At 43.8% G+C, this 14,537-nt stretch overlaps 1 protein-coding gene across 4 annotated transcripts in view; it reads left to right on the top strand.

Annotated features, from left to right (window-relative positions):
- Window positions 1-14,537, top strand: part of jmjd1cb (jumonji domain containing 1Cb) — a 108,312-nt gene that overhangs the window by 62,035 nt on the left and 31,740 nt on the right. For 3 of the 4 annotated variants that reach the window (XM_083994333.1, XM_083994332.1, XM_083994331.1), the window contains exon 3: window positions 8,763-8,876. In XM_083994333.1, coding sequence (XP_083850459.1) covers window positions 8,763-8,876 — 114 coding nt within the window. Of the gene's footprint in view, window positions 1-135; window positions 175-8,762; window positions 8,877-14,537 lie in introns of those variants that run through there. The other variant, XM_083994334.1, reaches the window with a different exon arrangement.

Below are 14,537 nucleotides of genomic sequence, written 5' to 3'. Positions count from 1 at the left end.
CTCTCTCTCTCTCTCTCTCTCTCTCTCTCTCTCTCCCCCTGCCTTTTGTACCCTCCTCATCCTTTCTTTTCTTTCTTCCGTCTCTCCCCTGCTTGTTGGATCAAAGCTAGTTTTGTCAAGTGTTTTTCTTCAGAGCCACTGCTCCTTGACTTCGTTTGCAGGCGGAGGAGAGAGGTAATGTTGCAGTTTTATATGCTCTGCTGTTCTCTCACATTCGGTCTTTTCTTTTTTTTCCCTTCAGACTCTTGTCGCTGTTTTTCATTTAAAACCAGAGTAGAGTTTGATCCGTGAGACTGAACGGATTGAAATGACTAAGTGCCCGGGAGCTGTGGATATTTCCCAGAATAGATGTACAGTCATCCTGATCTATTCTCTCTTCGTAGTCGACATGTAGGGTGTGTGTGTGTGTGTGTGTGTGTAGTACAGTGTGTAGCTTGTAGCTCTCTGAAGATGCTGTTTGAACTGTAATGTAGTTGCTTTTTCTATACCACATCGCTGCATAGCCTGCTACAAAAATGCTGTAATCTCAATCCACTCTTAGCTTCTTTTACTTTGCAAGAGCAAAAGAGGGAAATGTAACGACCTGACAAAATGATTGTGTATTTAAAACCATAGAATATAATACTACCTATGGATTTATTTGTTCTTTATTTCCTCAAACTCAGTTTGACCTCCGGCCGTGTTCACTTCTTCTCTGTGATATAAATATTTCTAACAGTACTCACCACATCAGTGACACCACACTTGACTGTGTATTTTGATCAGCCAAAGTTACTTCCACCTTTCCCTGGGCTTGAAGCAGCCGTTCATATCATAGGTCTGAGTCGGTGGTGTGTTTGCAGAGAGTCAGAGTCACTATCGTCCTGCTGGGCTCTGATCACGGCTTCTCCCTGATAGCTGTGATGTCCAGTATCTGCTGCCGACTACATCATGATTTCATCAGCTCTGAGGAGCCACAGACACATCTATCATGTGACTTGTGCACCTCTCAAGCTAATGCATTTTCACAACGATGTCCCGCACTCTCACTTGATACAGACATGAGTGATTTTACTGTTTAGCCGTCATAAGGAGCACTGCTCGACCTGTAGAGACAGTTTTATGTTTCCTGTGTCATGTCTGAGAAAACAAACCCTGGATACAGATAATCCGGTGTTTGTAGAGCTCAGCCCATGATGGGAACTTCAATCAGGGTGTGTGCGTGTGTGTGTGTGTGTGTGTGTCTGTCTGGACTGATGCTTTAAGAACATTTGAATGACCTCATGGCCATATCTCAGACAAGATAATACAATGAACTGACAAAATATTTATGACGCCCTGATATAAAAGCTGTTATGGGAAACTCCTTGTATCTTAATTTTCTTTTCTTTGGATATTCAACATGTTGTTGGGCAGGCATATTACTTAAATGTATCCAAATGACGTGTATCAACCCAATAACAAACAAGTCAAGTAAGAGCCGCAGCCTTCATTTGCATTGTGACTGTGGGTCTGTGTTACAGTCTATAGAGTGTACACATGAAATCACACAGAGGAAAACAGTTGAATCAGATACCTCCCATTTGCACACTCAGCTGCAGCTACAGCTGTGGTTTCAGTTCACTTACCACTTTTACTACTCCTGCTTCCTTTCAGTTTATGACCTTCTTTTGTGTCGGTGCACTTTGTGTGTTTGAAAGGTGTCATGACTCTCTAGACGTTTCTTCTCGCACATTAATAATTCAGATGTGTATGACTGATATACTCAGAGTTTTGGAACAGACCAGCTGTCTCTCTGGAGCTCTGATGTCTTGTGGTTTAGGAGCCTGTTATTCTGACTAACCTCATCAACAGCTGCGTAATTCTGCTGTTTGGTTTTCAACATAATACGACCCACATTGAAGTAGAGTTGTACCGTTACTGATAGCAGCATTAGAAAGGCATCCAATCTAAAATATGATTTCAGATGTCAATGAGTATGTGAATCTATAGCACTGATCATCAGATACAACGCACTTTATTACTACTATACTCAAAAATGTGTAACCCTCTGAACAGTGGTTTTCCTGGAATGCACTAGAAGCTCACACAGGAAGTTGTGACACTAACAACTTCTGTTTTAGAGCAGTGGAGATTGAATTGATTTCTGGTAGAGGGTAATGTTAGCCATTACCAAGAAGTCAATATGGCAGCACAAATGGGATGATTAAGGAAAGACCCTAATCTATTTGTTCATGTTTTAAAGAGGCTTCAACCTGAGCCATGTCCCTCAAGTGTCAGTAGATAGGATGTAGGAGCTAAAACTTCAGGTGCTGACTGGTTCCTGGCTGTGTCACAGAGGAAGGACACAGAAACACATTACTGACCTGTCAGTCACCCTTTAAATAGCTGAATCACACTAGAAGACAGGACATGAAATAAAATGTCATGATGTGAAAGATCTAATAAGTTAATTATAGACTGATTCATTAAAGTGGTCAATAACATGAGCTTTTATTGCTGAATGTAGGTGGATGTGAATGTGCTGATGGTTATGTTGTCTTCAAAATGTAACTTGTTAAATTTAAGAATGACTTGAGGAGATGTCAGGCTTAGGGTTAACATTTAGTTACTGGAAGGAAATATTTAATGGCATCTGAAGTGTGTGTGTGTGTGTGTGTGTGTGTGTGTGTGTGTGTGTGTGTGTGTGTGTGTGTGTGTGTGTGTGTGTGTGTGTGTGTGTGTGTGTGTGTGTGTGTGTGTGTGTGTGTGTGTGTGTGTGTGTGTGTGTGTGTGTGTGTGTGTGTGTGTGTGTGTGTGTGTGTGTGTGTGTGTGTGTGTGTTCTAATTTTTCCATTATCTGTGTCATGTTCATATCTTGCTACTTCCTGCTTCTGCTGAAACTGCATATCATGCATAGAGGCCAAAAGCACACTGGTGCATCTCTAGGTGCATTAATACTGACGTGATTAGTGAATGAATTGAATAGTCGCTTGCCAGACAATAATATCCAGCTATTGACTCATCTTTAATGGTTACAATATACATTTTCGGGAAATGCAGCTAGCACTAGCACAAGAGAGCAAATGACTCAGCTCCGCCCACCCCTCCCTCCCCCTGCTGTCTTATGCCCCGCCCTGCATCCTGGTTGTGTTCACTGTTTCAGCTGAAGCAGGAATCAGACACAGTGATGTTTTCCAGCAGCAAATACTAGTTTGCTTTTTGGTGCCAGAAGAGTAACAGACCAGAAGCACACTCACTCACATATTGGGCTCAGTTGGGAAAATCTATGCACTGCATTTTTTCAATCATTTGCTTGATCAGTTTGAAAACAGTAGTTAATCAGAGTGACACAATAGTGATGTGTGACATTCTCAGTTTTGCTAGACAAATGCACCTACTTCTCATTGATCACATGTTTTTTTTCTTGGCTTTCATTGGCTACATAGGTAATGAACTTCAGACACACTGCTCCTGCTCTCTTTGTTGGTACTTTGCTCAAGTCACCATCCAGCTGCATTTACTTAACATTTTTCCAAAAGCTTTAGATTGAAGGTAATGGTTTGTAGTGATGTTACTGTTGTTCTTTAGCTCCCCTGCTCAATGAACTCTTCCCACTCTTCTCACACCAAGAGCAAAACAGTGATCCTGATTTAAAGCAGTTAGTTAGCTCACAGCTCTGCTGCTCAGTAAACCAACCACTACTGGCTGTCTCAAAATAAGCTTTTCATTAAGGTTAATGCAAATGTGACCATCAGGATGCACATAGAGGAGGGTCCTCTATGTGCATTAGTTAATCATATGACCTTTCTGATTTATAAGACCCTCAGGTCCCTGTCAGAAGCCTGCATGACACCATGCAGCAGAGAAAAGCTCCTCTCTCCCTCTTAATTTGTCAAATGTGTCAAATCTAATATAAATATAACTCCCACTCTCTCTGTGGTCCAAGGGGTGGACAGCCTGGTGATCTAATATTGTGGACATTCATATGATCTAGTTTTCAGATAAATCATACAGATTGCATCATTAAGAGGTTCTATATTTAGATGGACACGGCTAACCAGCCCACTGTTAACTGTGAAACAGCTAGCCGGCTAACTGTAGCCTCACCTCAGCGAGCTTGGAATAGTGCCACATGTACAAGGTGGAGCAGGACAAGACGCACCGTCACTAGCTGCAGTACAAAGGGGGTGGAGTTACAGTTTGTCCTACAGGCAGGGAAACATGAAGCACAGCCAACCAGAGCAGTGACCCACCTTTGTAATTAAAATACCTACATGCAGCACCTCATGAATAAATAACAGAGCTTTCTGGACTAAATGAATATTCCATATAAACTAAGCAAAGAGGGACATTGATTGTACCATAATCCATTAACAGAAGAGCAGCAGAGACAGACTTGGTTCTGGTTGGGCCTTTCAGAATAAATGTGAGTTGGACCTCTAGCCTTGAGCTGAAATAACAGGCTTTGTTTTTTAAGCACATGCACAGCTAATGGTGTGATCACGTGAGACCTGCAGGGAGACTCCCGGTGCAGACTGTGGATTGTGTTTCTACCCATACGCTGCTCTGGCCAGATCTCTCACCCTTATCTGGTCCTGTCCCACTCCCTCTATGACCTTCATCAGATAATGGCCTCCTGAATGACAGAGCTTCAGTGCGAGTGTGTGTGTGGTCGTTGTCTCTCTAGGTCACTTAGTGATGCATGAGCTCCATCATCCCCTCCTCAGTTCCTTTACATTCTGCTGCACTTCTCCCTATCAATTATTCACCTCACACACGTGTGTGCACACAGGGCAGTGGAGGATGTGTGGCCTGTTCATGGAGACGGAGCTGCTGTCTTATACTGGCGTTTTTCCACGTCTGTCCTTTTCAGATGCTAATACTGCTGGGAAGTGTGTGTGTGTGTGTGTGTGTGTGTGTGTGTGTGTAAATATGCTTTGTCATTACATCTCTGGGTCTCTTTATTTCTGTGCAGATGCATCGGTGTGTGTGGTGCACTGACAGTAAGTGAACGTGTCTCTCATCTGTTCATCCACTCTCCTGCTGCCTGTCTGGAAATACACAGTGACAGAATGCTTTTTCCTGGCACACTGTGGCAGATGTGACCTAATTGTGGTTGAGTGGGGTGTCTGTGTGTGTGTGTGTGTGTGGGGGCGCGCACATGTGTGCGTGCACGCGTGGCTGTGTGGACAAATCATTTTAGGAGGGATGGAGGAACTGTCATTTCCGTTAGTCAGACAGGAATGGGAGCAGCGATCCCCAGACGGTAGCCCGCTCTGTGTGAACTCTCTGAGGTCCAAATCAAATATCTAAAACTCACAACTGTGGAGTTTTGTGTTTTCATCATCTATGACTCGTTTCCTTGCCTGGATGAATCCAGCACAGGTTCAGTTGTGCAGGTCTGTCTATCATCTGCTTCACTAAACACAGTTGGACTTAATTTACCTAAATGAACTCCCTGCTGTGCTCTTATTAGTTGTTTTAATGTCTTTCATTAGTAATTATAAGTCAGCAAAAGGCCGGTTCTGACAAATCTGCTCAAATTGAACAGTCAAGGCAGAAATAATTTCTGGTAAAGATGGGAATCAGATGACTAAGTATCGTATCAAAGCTCTGACTGTGAAGTGTGAGTTTAAACAACCAGAGCATGAATCATTTCTGAAAGTCATTGATCCTGCCAACTTTTCCTTTGTTTTCCTCGCTGACAACAGACCAACAGAAACAAGACTTGTATAATGAGTGTGGATGTTTTATTTGTTCCCATAGAAACAGCAGCAGTTGATAAAAACTGTCTCACTATTAATGAGAAGATCATATTATTTAACTGAAAGCTCCAGGATGTCAGTTGCTGTTAGCAACATGACAATAAGGTACTCATGACCCTGTGACCTAATCTCTACCCAAGGATTTTTTTTACTCACATGCTTCTTTTTTCATCGATTCCTCTTGTTCTACAGACCTGTTCAGGTTTTTATCTGTATCTGAATGGACGACAGAAACAAATCTGTTAATGTCATTAGATGCTGCAAGTGAACGCAATACACACAAAAAAATGACACAGACAAACTTGGACCTACTAGTTCAAATTCAGCTGGTGTGATGGCCTTGCATTTTGAATCTGTTCTGTTCTTCACCACTATATCTTCACTTGGAGATGTGTGTGAAGAGAGTTGAGTCCTTCTCTTTCCCGTGGCCGTGGCCGTGCATCCTCAGAGGTTTACCAGCCAACTGCGCCTGCAGCCATGGTAGCCAGCCCCACTTCATCTGTTCTGCATTAACATGCTGCAAACCTTGTCAAGGTTCCATCACGCCTCTGCATCGCCTCTGCTCTGCGTCCAGGCTGTTAGTGGTGGCCATTCTCATAAATCTTTCCCATCATGCATCTATAATGGAGCCAGGTTATATGAGCAGCAGCATACAGTGGAGACTCAACTCTGACGGCTGATCACACAGACTCTGTACAGTGTTGCATTCAGATTCTTTCTCTGTGAAGAGGAAAGCCTGTTTGGTTTGTGCTATTGATGGTTTTATATGTGAGAAACTCCTTTGGTGTGGTAAAGTGTTGATTGTTGTCTTCTGTGTTTATTCTTCTGTGCCCATACTGATTGAATTTCCCCTGTTGCGCACATGTAAACTCAATAATCCTGGATCCTGGATCAGTCTGTAGCGGGCCTTTAGACCAAAACCAGCCGAGAAAAAACAGCAGGGAACTGTGGGAGTGGAGGTGTGTTGCTTTGTGGTCTGGCACAGACACCTCTGCTGCTTTGACAGACAGACCTCACTCAGATGAATTCAGGCGCTGCTTTTTCACAAAACGCTAAAATCTGCCTGAATGTAACCTTACGCTGGTTTTTAACTACCGGTACTCATACGCTTTTGAATAGAGCTGAATAATGGAGGGAAAAGAATAAGCTGCAGAGAGAAGACGAAGCCCTGGCTCCTCTCTCACCTCTGCCACAGTGTCAAGTGGGTGTAAATGTCAGATTGTCATTTTTGGAAAGTCACAGACATTGTCAGACACGGCACCTCTGACATTGAAAAGGTGGGGGCGGGTGAGCTATTTCTCCACCCAGCAGCTCCGAAGGAGCACAGTGGTCTCTTCACATAGACGCTTTAAAGTGTCAAAGAGTTCATCCGCAACTAGTGACCAGTGTTGGGCACCTTACTTTAAAAAAGTTATCAGTTATAGTTGCTTTACATTACATTATAGAAGTAACTAATAATTACCAGGAGAAGTAACTATTGCGTTATTATTTTTAATAAAATGCTCAAATATGTCAAATTACTTGGACTTTCCCCCCTAACCATAACTGTAACCTCCTGTTTATCTGGAGCTAACCAACTCACTCAGTATTATAATACTGACAATACTGAGTGAGTTGGTTAGTTCCAGATAAACAGCTTCCAACTAGTTGATGGACTAAAAAAGCGTACACTTTCACGGGTGTATTTTATTTTGTGACGGGGTTTCTTGAGTCGGATTTTATTGTAACGGGCAAAACAGTAACTTTTATGGTTACTCGTTACTGAAAAAAGTAGCGCCGTTAGTAATGCCGTTATTTTAAAGCACTGTTAACTTATTTCCATCACTGGTGGTGACGCAGCTCCGTCAGAAACACCAGATGTGGGCGACGCTGTCAGAAAAACATTTTATTGACCACAAGGCACCATTACAGACATTATATGAATAACCAGGTTCCTCATACAAACATCACGTCCTGACCGTGATCTAAAGCGGGCTATTGTTATGTATCTAATAATTCTCCACAACAGGACACTGGACAAGTCACTTAGTGGAATAAATGCCAGTGATTTCATGCAGTGAGGCCTGTGCTGCCACTGCAGGCTGGAAATCTGATATGTATAGACAGACAGAAATAGAGCTGCAGACACACACACACACACTATCATGTTTTGCTTGCACGCACAATGTCCTGCCACCTCCTGCGGGTGGGTGTGTATGTCTGTCAGGGAGGGGGTCACAGCGGTCGTGTTTCTCACCTCTAATCTCTCATCTCTCTATTAGACTGACCAGGTTATGTATGTGTTCACACACACATATGCTGCATATACTAAACAAGATAGATGGAAAGTGATGTGGTTGTGAAGAAATCAACCGCCTCTGCATAACGATGAATGTAGCTGTAAATAGTGTGGGTGCATTAGAGTCCCATCTATAGATATGAAGAGGAAGTATTGAAGGCAGTGCAGGCTGCTCTCTGTGTTGCATGTGCAGTAACAGCTGAGCCCAGACCGCAGGCTGACAGACATCATCGGTGTGTCTGTGCGCGTGTGGGTAAAAGAAGCAACATCAAAGTGGAGTGTTCTGCCTTTGAACTGTCAGACTTCCTCTGCTCATTAATTTATTCACCACTCTGGAGCTCTCCTTCCAGCCCCTGTTCGCTGGCTCTTTCTCCTCCATCCCTCCCATCCCTCCCTCTCTCTCTCTCGCTATTCATCTTGTCTCGGCTCGTGTTTTTCTCTCTCTAATCTTTTATGTTGCTCTGTCATTCATCTCTCTTCCTTCATTTCTCAGTTTTCTCTGCATCAATTCTTTTGACATTTGGTTTACAGCCTTTTTTGTTTTTCTTCATCCAGAACTGCAGCTCCAAAATAAATTATACATGTATTGTTTATTATATATTTATTGTAGAATTGATGAATTCCACAAAGTACTCAATTGCATGTGATGTGACGCTCGGATCAGAGCGCTCATCGAAAGAAGCTGCTCCTCTGATGTTTGATGATGTTATTGTGAAACTGTTTTTGCTGACCATGTTGTATGTTTTTGTTTTGTGCAGGCGTTTAAGCCAGTGGTGGGGAAGAGCTTGTTGTCATCAGTAACAGCAGTGGAATTCTTGTTAGACCAACAGCTGGACTTCCTGTCGGACCATTCAACCCTCCAACCATACCAGGTAATCACAATGCTCATGCATGATATAAATGCATAAATACACCTATTCACCACTGGGCCTTGTGTGACCTGTTGTGCCTGATTACTACTGGCTTGTGTCAGTACTGTAACTGCAGTGCCATGTGAAATGACTGCAGAGTATCCACACCCTTTATTCTTTACACACTTTGCTGTTTAATGCTGTTTTGATGATGACAAAGTGGAAACACGCTTTTTAAAATTTTAGCAAATTTATAAAATATCCAAAATGGAAATCTCTCATCGACAAAGACATTCAGACCAAGTGCAGTGGTACTGTAGCTCACCTTGTGAAGCACGTACCACATGTCAAGGCTGAGCCTTTACTACCAACCCTCTCTCTCTCCCTGAGTAGCACTTGTCTATTTTTATTATCACCATCAAAAAACGAAGGCAGAAATGTCACTCTCAAAGGTGACGAGCCGAAGGACCCAGTGGTTTCTCTAACAGACCTTAAAAGAACCTGCTGGAAGAGCACCAATCTCTGCAGCACTCCATCAATCAGGCCTTTATGGTAGAGTGGTTGGACAGAAGCCACCGTGAGTAAAAGGAACATGACAGGCTCAGAGGATGAGTAGTTAATGATTAAATAACACTCTCTGGTCAGGCACTCCAATAAACATATGAAGCAGACTCAGCACATGAGAAACAGCACAGAATCTGTTGAACCGTTCCTCTCCCTCACCAAACTGCAATGAGGACAAGGTCATGGTTAGTCTCTCCTCAGAATAACAAATTCCATGGAGAACAGTCTATCTGCAGACACAACCTTCATGACGGAACAGTCTGGCATCGAAGGTGTCAACAAGGGAGCCGTTACACAACCGAGTTCAGCAGTGATTCAACCGTTATTCATCAACATTTTAGTAAATTGTTCTGCACTGCGGAGTCTCTGGTCTGTTGACACAAAAAAACTGCCTGAAACACCCACTGCTCAGCCTCAGTGACTGTAGCACTTGTCAGAGAGAAGGATGAATGCAGCCAAATACAGATGCATCCTTGAGGAAAACTTGCTCCAGAGTGCAGGGGACCTGAGACTGGGTCGACCGTTCACTTCTCAGCATGACAGTGACCGATGCACGACAACCAAGGAGAGACTGCCATGGTTTCAGGACAAGTGTCTGACTGTGTGGGGAGCAGGGGAGGGGGAGTCTCGTGGAGACTTACAGTACCCAGGAGAACTGGAAGCTGTAACTGAATTAAAGACCTGAATGCTTTTGTTGTATGAGAGATTTCATACTTAGATTTTTTAAATATCTATACATTTGCAACAATGCAGTTATAATAAAGATATCATAGGTTTTGTTGGTGCAAACCTCTGTGAGCAGAAGGTGCTGCAGTAACATGAGTAAAACATTGAGGAAACGCTCTCTGATACGTTCTATCATTATGAAATATGAATACATTTCTAATATCATATGTTATTGACACCTATTAAAAAGAGGCTGCCTGCACAATCAGAGCTCTCATGGTTTTATCCCTGTTTCCCTCTGCAAGGCTTTTGTCAAGTGAACATCCCAGGGAACAGAGACAGGCTGCATGTACAGACAGTCAGACACAGGATTTGGGGCGAGGAAATTGCAGTGTGCAGATTGTCTATTTTCCCCTTTTTCTTGCTGTTTTTTGTCCTGCACCTGTACCCAGCTGGATGCACGCTCTTCATCTCATGCATACCTACAGCACCTGTGTTAGGTTAGAATGGTAGAGGTTCTGAACCGCTGTGCTTCCTGCCAGCCCGTAGCCGTCTCACCGTTGAATGATGGCACATGTGTACGTGTGATGGTGAGACGGCGGACGGGAGCAGACATACATTTGGTTTGAAATGAAATTCCTGGCTGTGCTTTCAGCTGCAGAGCAGTTAACACATGAAAAACTACCTGTGATCCTGCTGCGAATAAACGCCTGTGTGGAAAAATAACTGTGACAACGTTTTCCACTGGCAGATGAACACATCATAACTGGATCTTATTAGTTAATGAAGAATTAGTCATTCACAATTAGCTCTAGGCTGGATACTGCAGCCATGCAGTATCATGGGCCCAAGAGAGCAGCCAGGGTTGGGTGCTGCGCTCCATATGGATCTGACACTGCCAGGGTTTAATGTGAACACAAAGCCAACACACGCAGTCACAGTCTGTTCTCTGACTGATCCTACACTACCTCTCAATACTGACTCATAATTTACACCCACACATTACACACATTAATACTGACTGATACACAGACACGCACTAGATATGGCGGGGCCACAACAAGCGGCATTTAATGGGGATGTATACTTGTGTTATGTGGCTGTGTATTTAATTAGAGTGTGTGTATGTGTGTCAGAGCTCCGCAGCTGAACACAGCTTGTATTGTGCTGGCTGGAACACTGTGTTCCACTCAGTGTCAACCAGACGGGAAGACTGTGTTCCACACTCTGACCATCCGTCATCAGTTTGTGCTTAAGACATGTCCAAATACCGAGAGTGAGACACAGTTTCTATTTTTTTCATTTGATTGCAGCCAATCCGACGTCGCAGCCACTGTTGCCATGTCTTCTAGTGATTCATGCTTTGAATTTGTGCAGTAGTTTCTGCGGCTGTTCCCTGTGGCCCCGTGCGCCGACTCGGTCATGGTCAGTTACCACCGGTGCAGCGTGTCAACAGAGGTGATGAACAGGCTTGCATCACCCTCTGGTCGCAGCAGATCATTATTAATATCCCAGGAGCCTGATGACATTAGTTATGGTTAGTTCTCTCTGCCCTGTCGAGACACTAACGTCACAGGGAACTAACTGTAAGTGATTGGATCAATTTATAGTGTCATTATTTGTAGAATAAAGACTACCAGATTAAAAAAGATTACCATGTTGATTACCGTTAAACAGAATTAAATGAATGTATCAATACTTTTCACTGCAGTAATATCAATATCACATTTTTTAAGAAATGCGGGCCTTGGGTCCAAAAAACAACAAGCCATCCAATTTGAAATGAATGTCAGCATGTCCCCTGTGTGGACAGAGAGGACTGACAACGCTCATTGTCGTCCACACAACACAAATGCAGTGTATTATGTAACACTGCTCAGACCCACCACAGAGAGATCTGCTAGTCCACACTCCCTGAGAACAAGATGGCTACATCACACCCCAACATGTTTGGTTGTCAGATCAGGACACTGTATGTGTGTATATGTGGAAGTGACAGTCATACACTGGGCTGTATGATAATTGTAAGAGGAGCCACAAGCAAGTTGGTCATGGTTTGTCATTTATAGTTGTGGTCAGGATTAATAGAGAGGTTAACACTAACAGCAGCCCTGTCGTTTATACAGAGGAAGAGTTTATATATAGTTCAGTTTACCAGCATGAGATGGATGGAGCTTTAATTACATTTCCCACAGTCCCATTCATCCATTTATGCTGTGATACAGAGCTGCACACACAGGTCGGTGGCTTCTGTGTTTCCTATTCATTGTTAACAGGAAGTGAGCTGCTGTGCAGTCTGAGTCCAGTCCCAGTGACAGAGAGCAGTGGTCACAGGGAGCAGAGGAGCTGCACTGGGATCAGTTTCACTGGACGTGTTACTAAAAAGCTACACAAACAGTTTTTCTTCAACTTGTGTCACTTTGTCCTTCAGTCTCTCCCCTCTGCCCAAACTGTCCAGTGTCGTCTCTATAGCAACTGACATGTGTTTACACTCATGTGGAGGCACATGCCAACGGCTGTGTGACTACAGAGGCAATATTTTAACGCTGAACCGTCCCTGTAAACTGTGTGGACGTGTTTGTCTCAGGCTCCAGCCACACCGCCTCTGCTGCCACATCTCTTTACCCCGACAACAGCAGACCACCGCAGAGAGCTCACTGTTGTGTTCATTCACATGCCAACGCCAGACAGTGACAGTGAGTGGTCATGACATCCCACTTTCAACAACTAGCATCTCAAAATATTTGTTCTCCAAAGAGCATCATGGGTAGATGAAGAAGACACAGTAGCAGCAGATCCCCCGTCATGTCTTGTCTGAAACTGCAGCTGGCACTGTGACGTTTGTTTACTTTACTCTGGACTGACATTTTCAGCCTGTGGCCTTCTGTGTGTAATAGTATAAAGGTGAATTTAGCTCTGGTAAAATAGTCATTCTTTGTCAGCCTAACCGTTTATTTAGTTTGTCATGTGTTGAAACTCTGTATCAGATTGAAAACTAAATATAAGTGGATCACACCCACAGCTCCTGTCGTCTACTATATACAGTGATGCACTGTGTTTCTCACTGTGGCTGCTTTTCAAAATAACTAACACACTTTCACACTCAAGTGAAGAAAAGTGGGAGCTTTACTCTCTTCCTGGCACTGCTGACTGTACCACACACACACACACACACACACACACACACACACACACACACACACACACACACACACACACACACACACACACACACACACACACACACACACACACACACACACACACACACACAGATTCCTCCATTCCCGCTCTCTGTTCCTCTGCCCACACAGAGCTGCCCATTCTTCTGAGGACCTTTGAACCCCACAGAGCAGAAAAAACAGTCTGACTCTCTCTTACACACATACACACACACGCCACACACTCTCACACACACTCAGAGCAGTGAAGCCATGGCCACGCCCCTCTCTGTTTTTCCAGTTGGACAGGAAGACTGGAGGGAGGAAGAGGGAGGGAGGGAGGGAGAGGGAGGGGGCTACAATCTGTTTGGCATAAACGGCACAATGAAGTCACTGTTTAGCGGGCCAACCCAGCCTGCTGCTCCAGTCTCTCTCTCTCTCCCTGTGTGTGTGTGTTTCTGTGTATGTGTGTGTGCCCACTGGTAGAAAGTTATGGTGTGTGTTGAGGCTGAGGGACAGGAGGTGGAGAATAAAACTGTTAGTGCTGACTCAAGAGTTTGACCAAACCACACACACACACACACACTGTCAGGACAGAGAGTGTGTGGACTGAGTTTATTTTCCTCTTGATGCTGGGAGTGTAAGTGCTTCAAAAACATTAAAGATACCAACATATTCAGTTTCTAGTCCAGTCAAAATGTTGTAAATTCCCACCTCCACCCTCCATCTCCTACCTCTGTAACATCCTCACTCCCTCCCAGTTGTAGTGGTATTTTGGCTGCAGGCCAGTGTGACTCAGTGAGCGTGCAGGCTGACACTATGACATTCAGTGACATATTAAATCATATACTACAGTCCAGTTGTTGAGTTGATTATGATAGATTTGTTGTTTACTGAGTATTGACATGTGCTTTAGTCTGTTCTCTTGAGTGGACAGTCGTGTCACAGTGAAATGTGATATATTAACAAGTGAAGTAGACTTGAACAGTCACAATGATTAAGTGTAAACTCTTCCTTAATCAATGAATCATAATGGGTTTTGTTAACAGTGACCTCTAGCCTGCTGTGATGACCGGTTTCCAGCGCTCTCAGGTGTTTCACAGGCCAAATGATTCATCAGTTAATAGCAGACGGGATTGCTTGATTTGATCACTGAGACATGGCCGTGAGTGGGTGGAAAACCACGGGGATTTGGAGCGTGATATAACCCGCCACAAAGCTGCAGAGGGCCCACATCTGCTGCACGTGAGCTGTTGGATCAGCAGGAAGAGAACAAGAGAGACATGAATAA

The sequence above is a fragment of the Trachurus trachurus genome, assembly GCF_905171665.1.
Source record: "Trachurus trachurus genome assembly, chromosome: 19".
NCBI lineage: Eukaryota > Metazoa > Chordata > Actinopteri > Carangiformes > Carangidae > Trachurus > Trachurus trachurus.
This window is presented reverse-complemented; position numbering and strand designations above follow the sequence as displayed.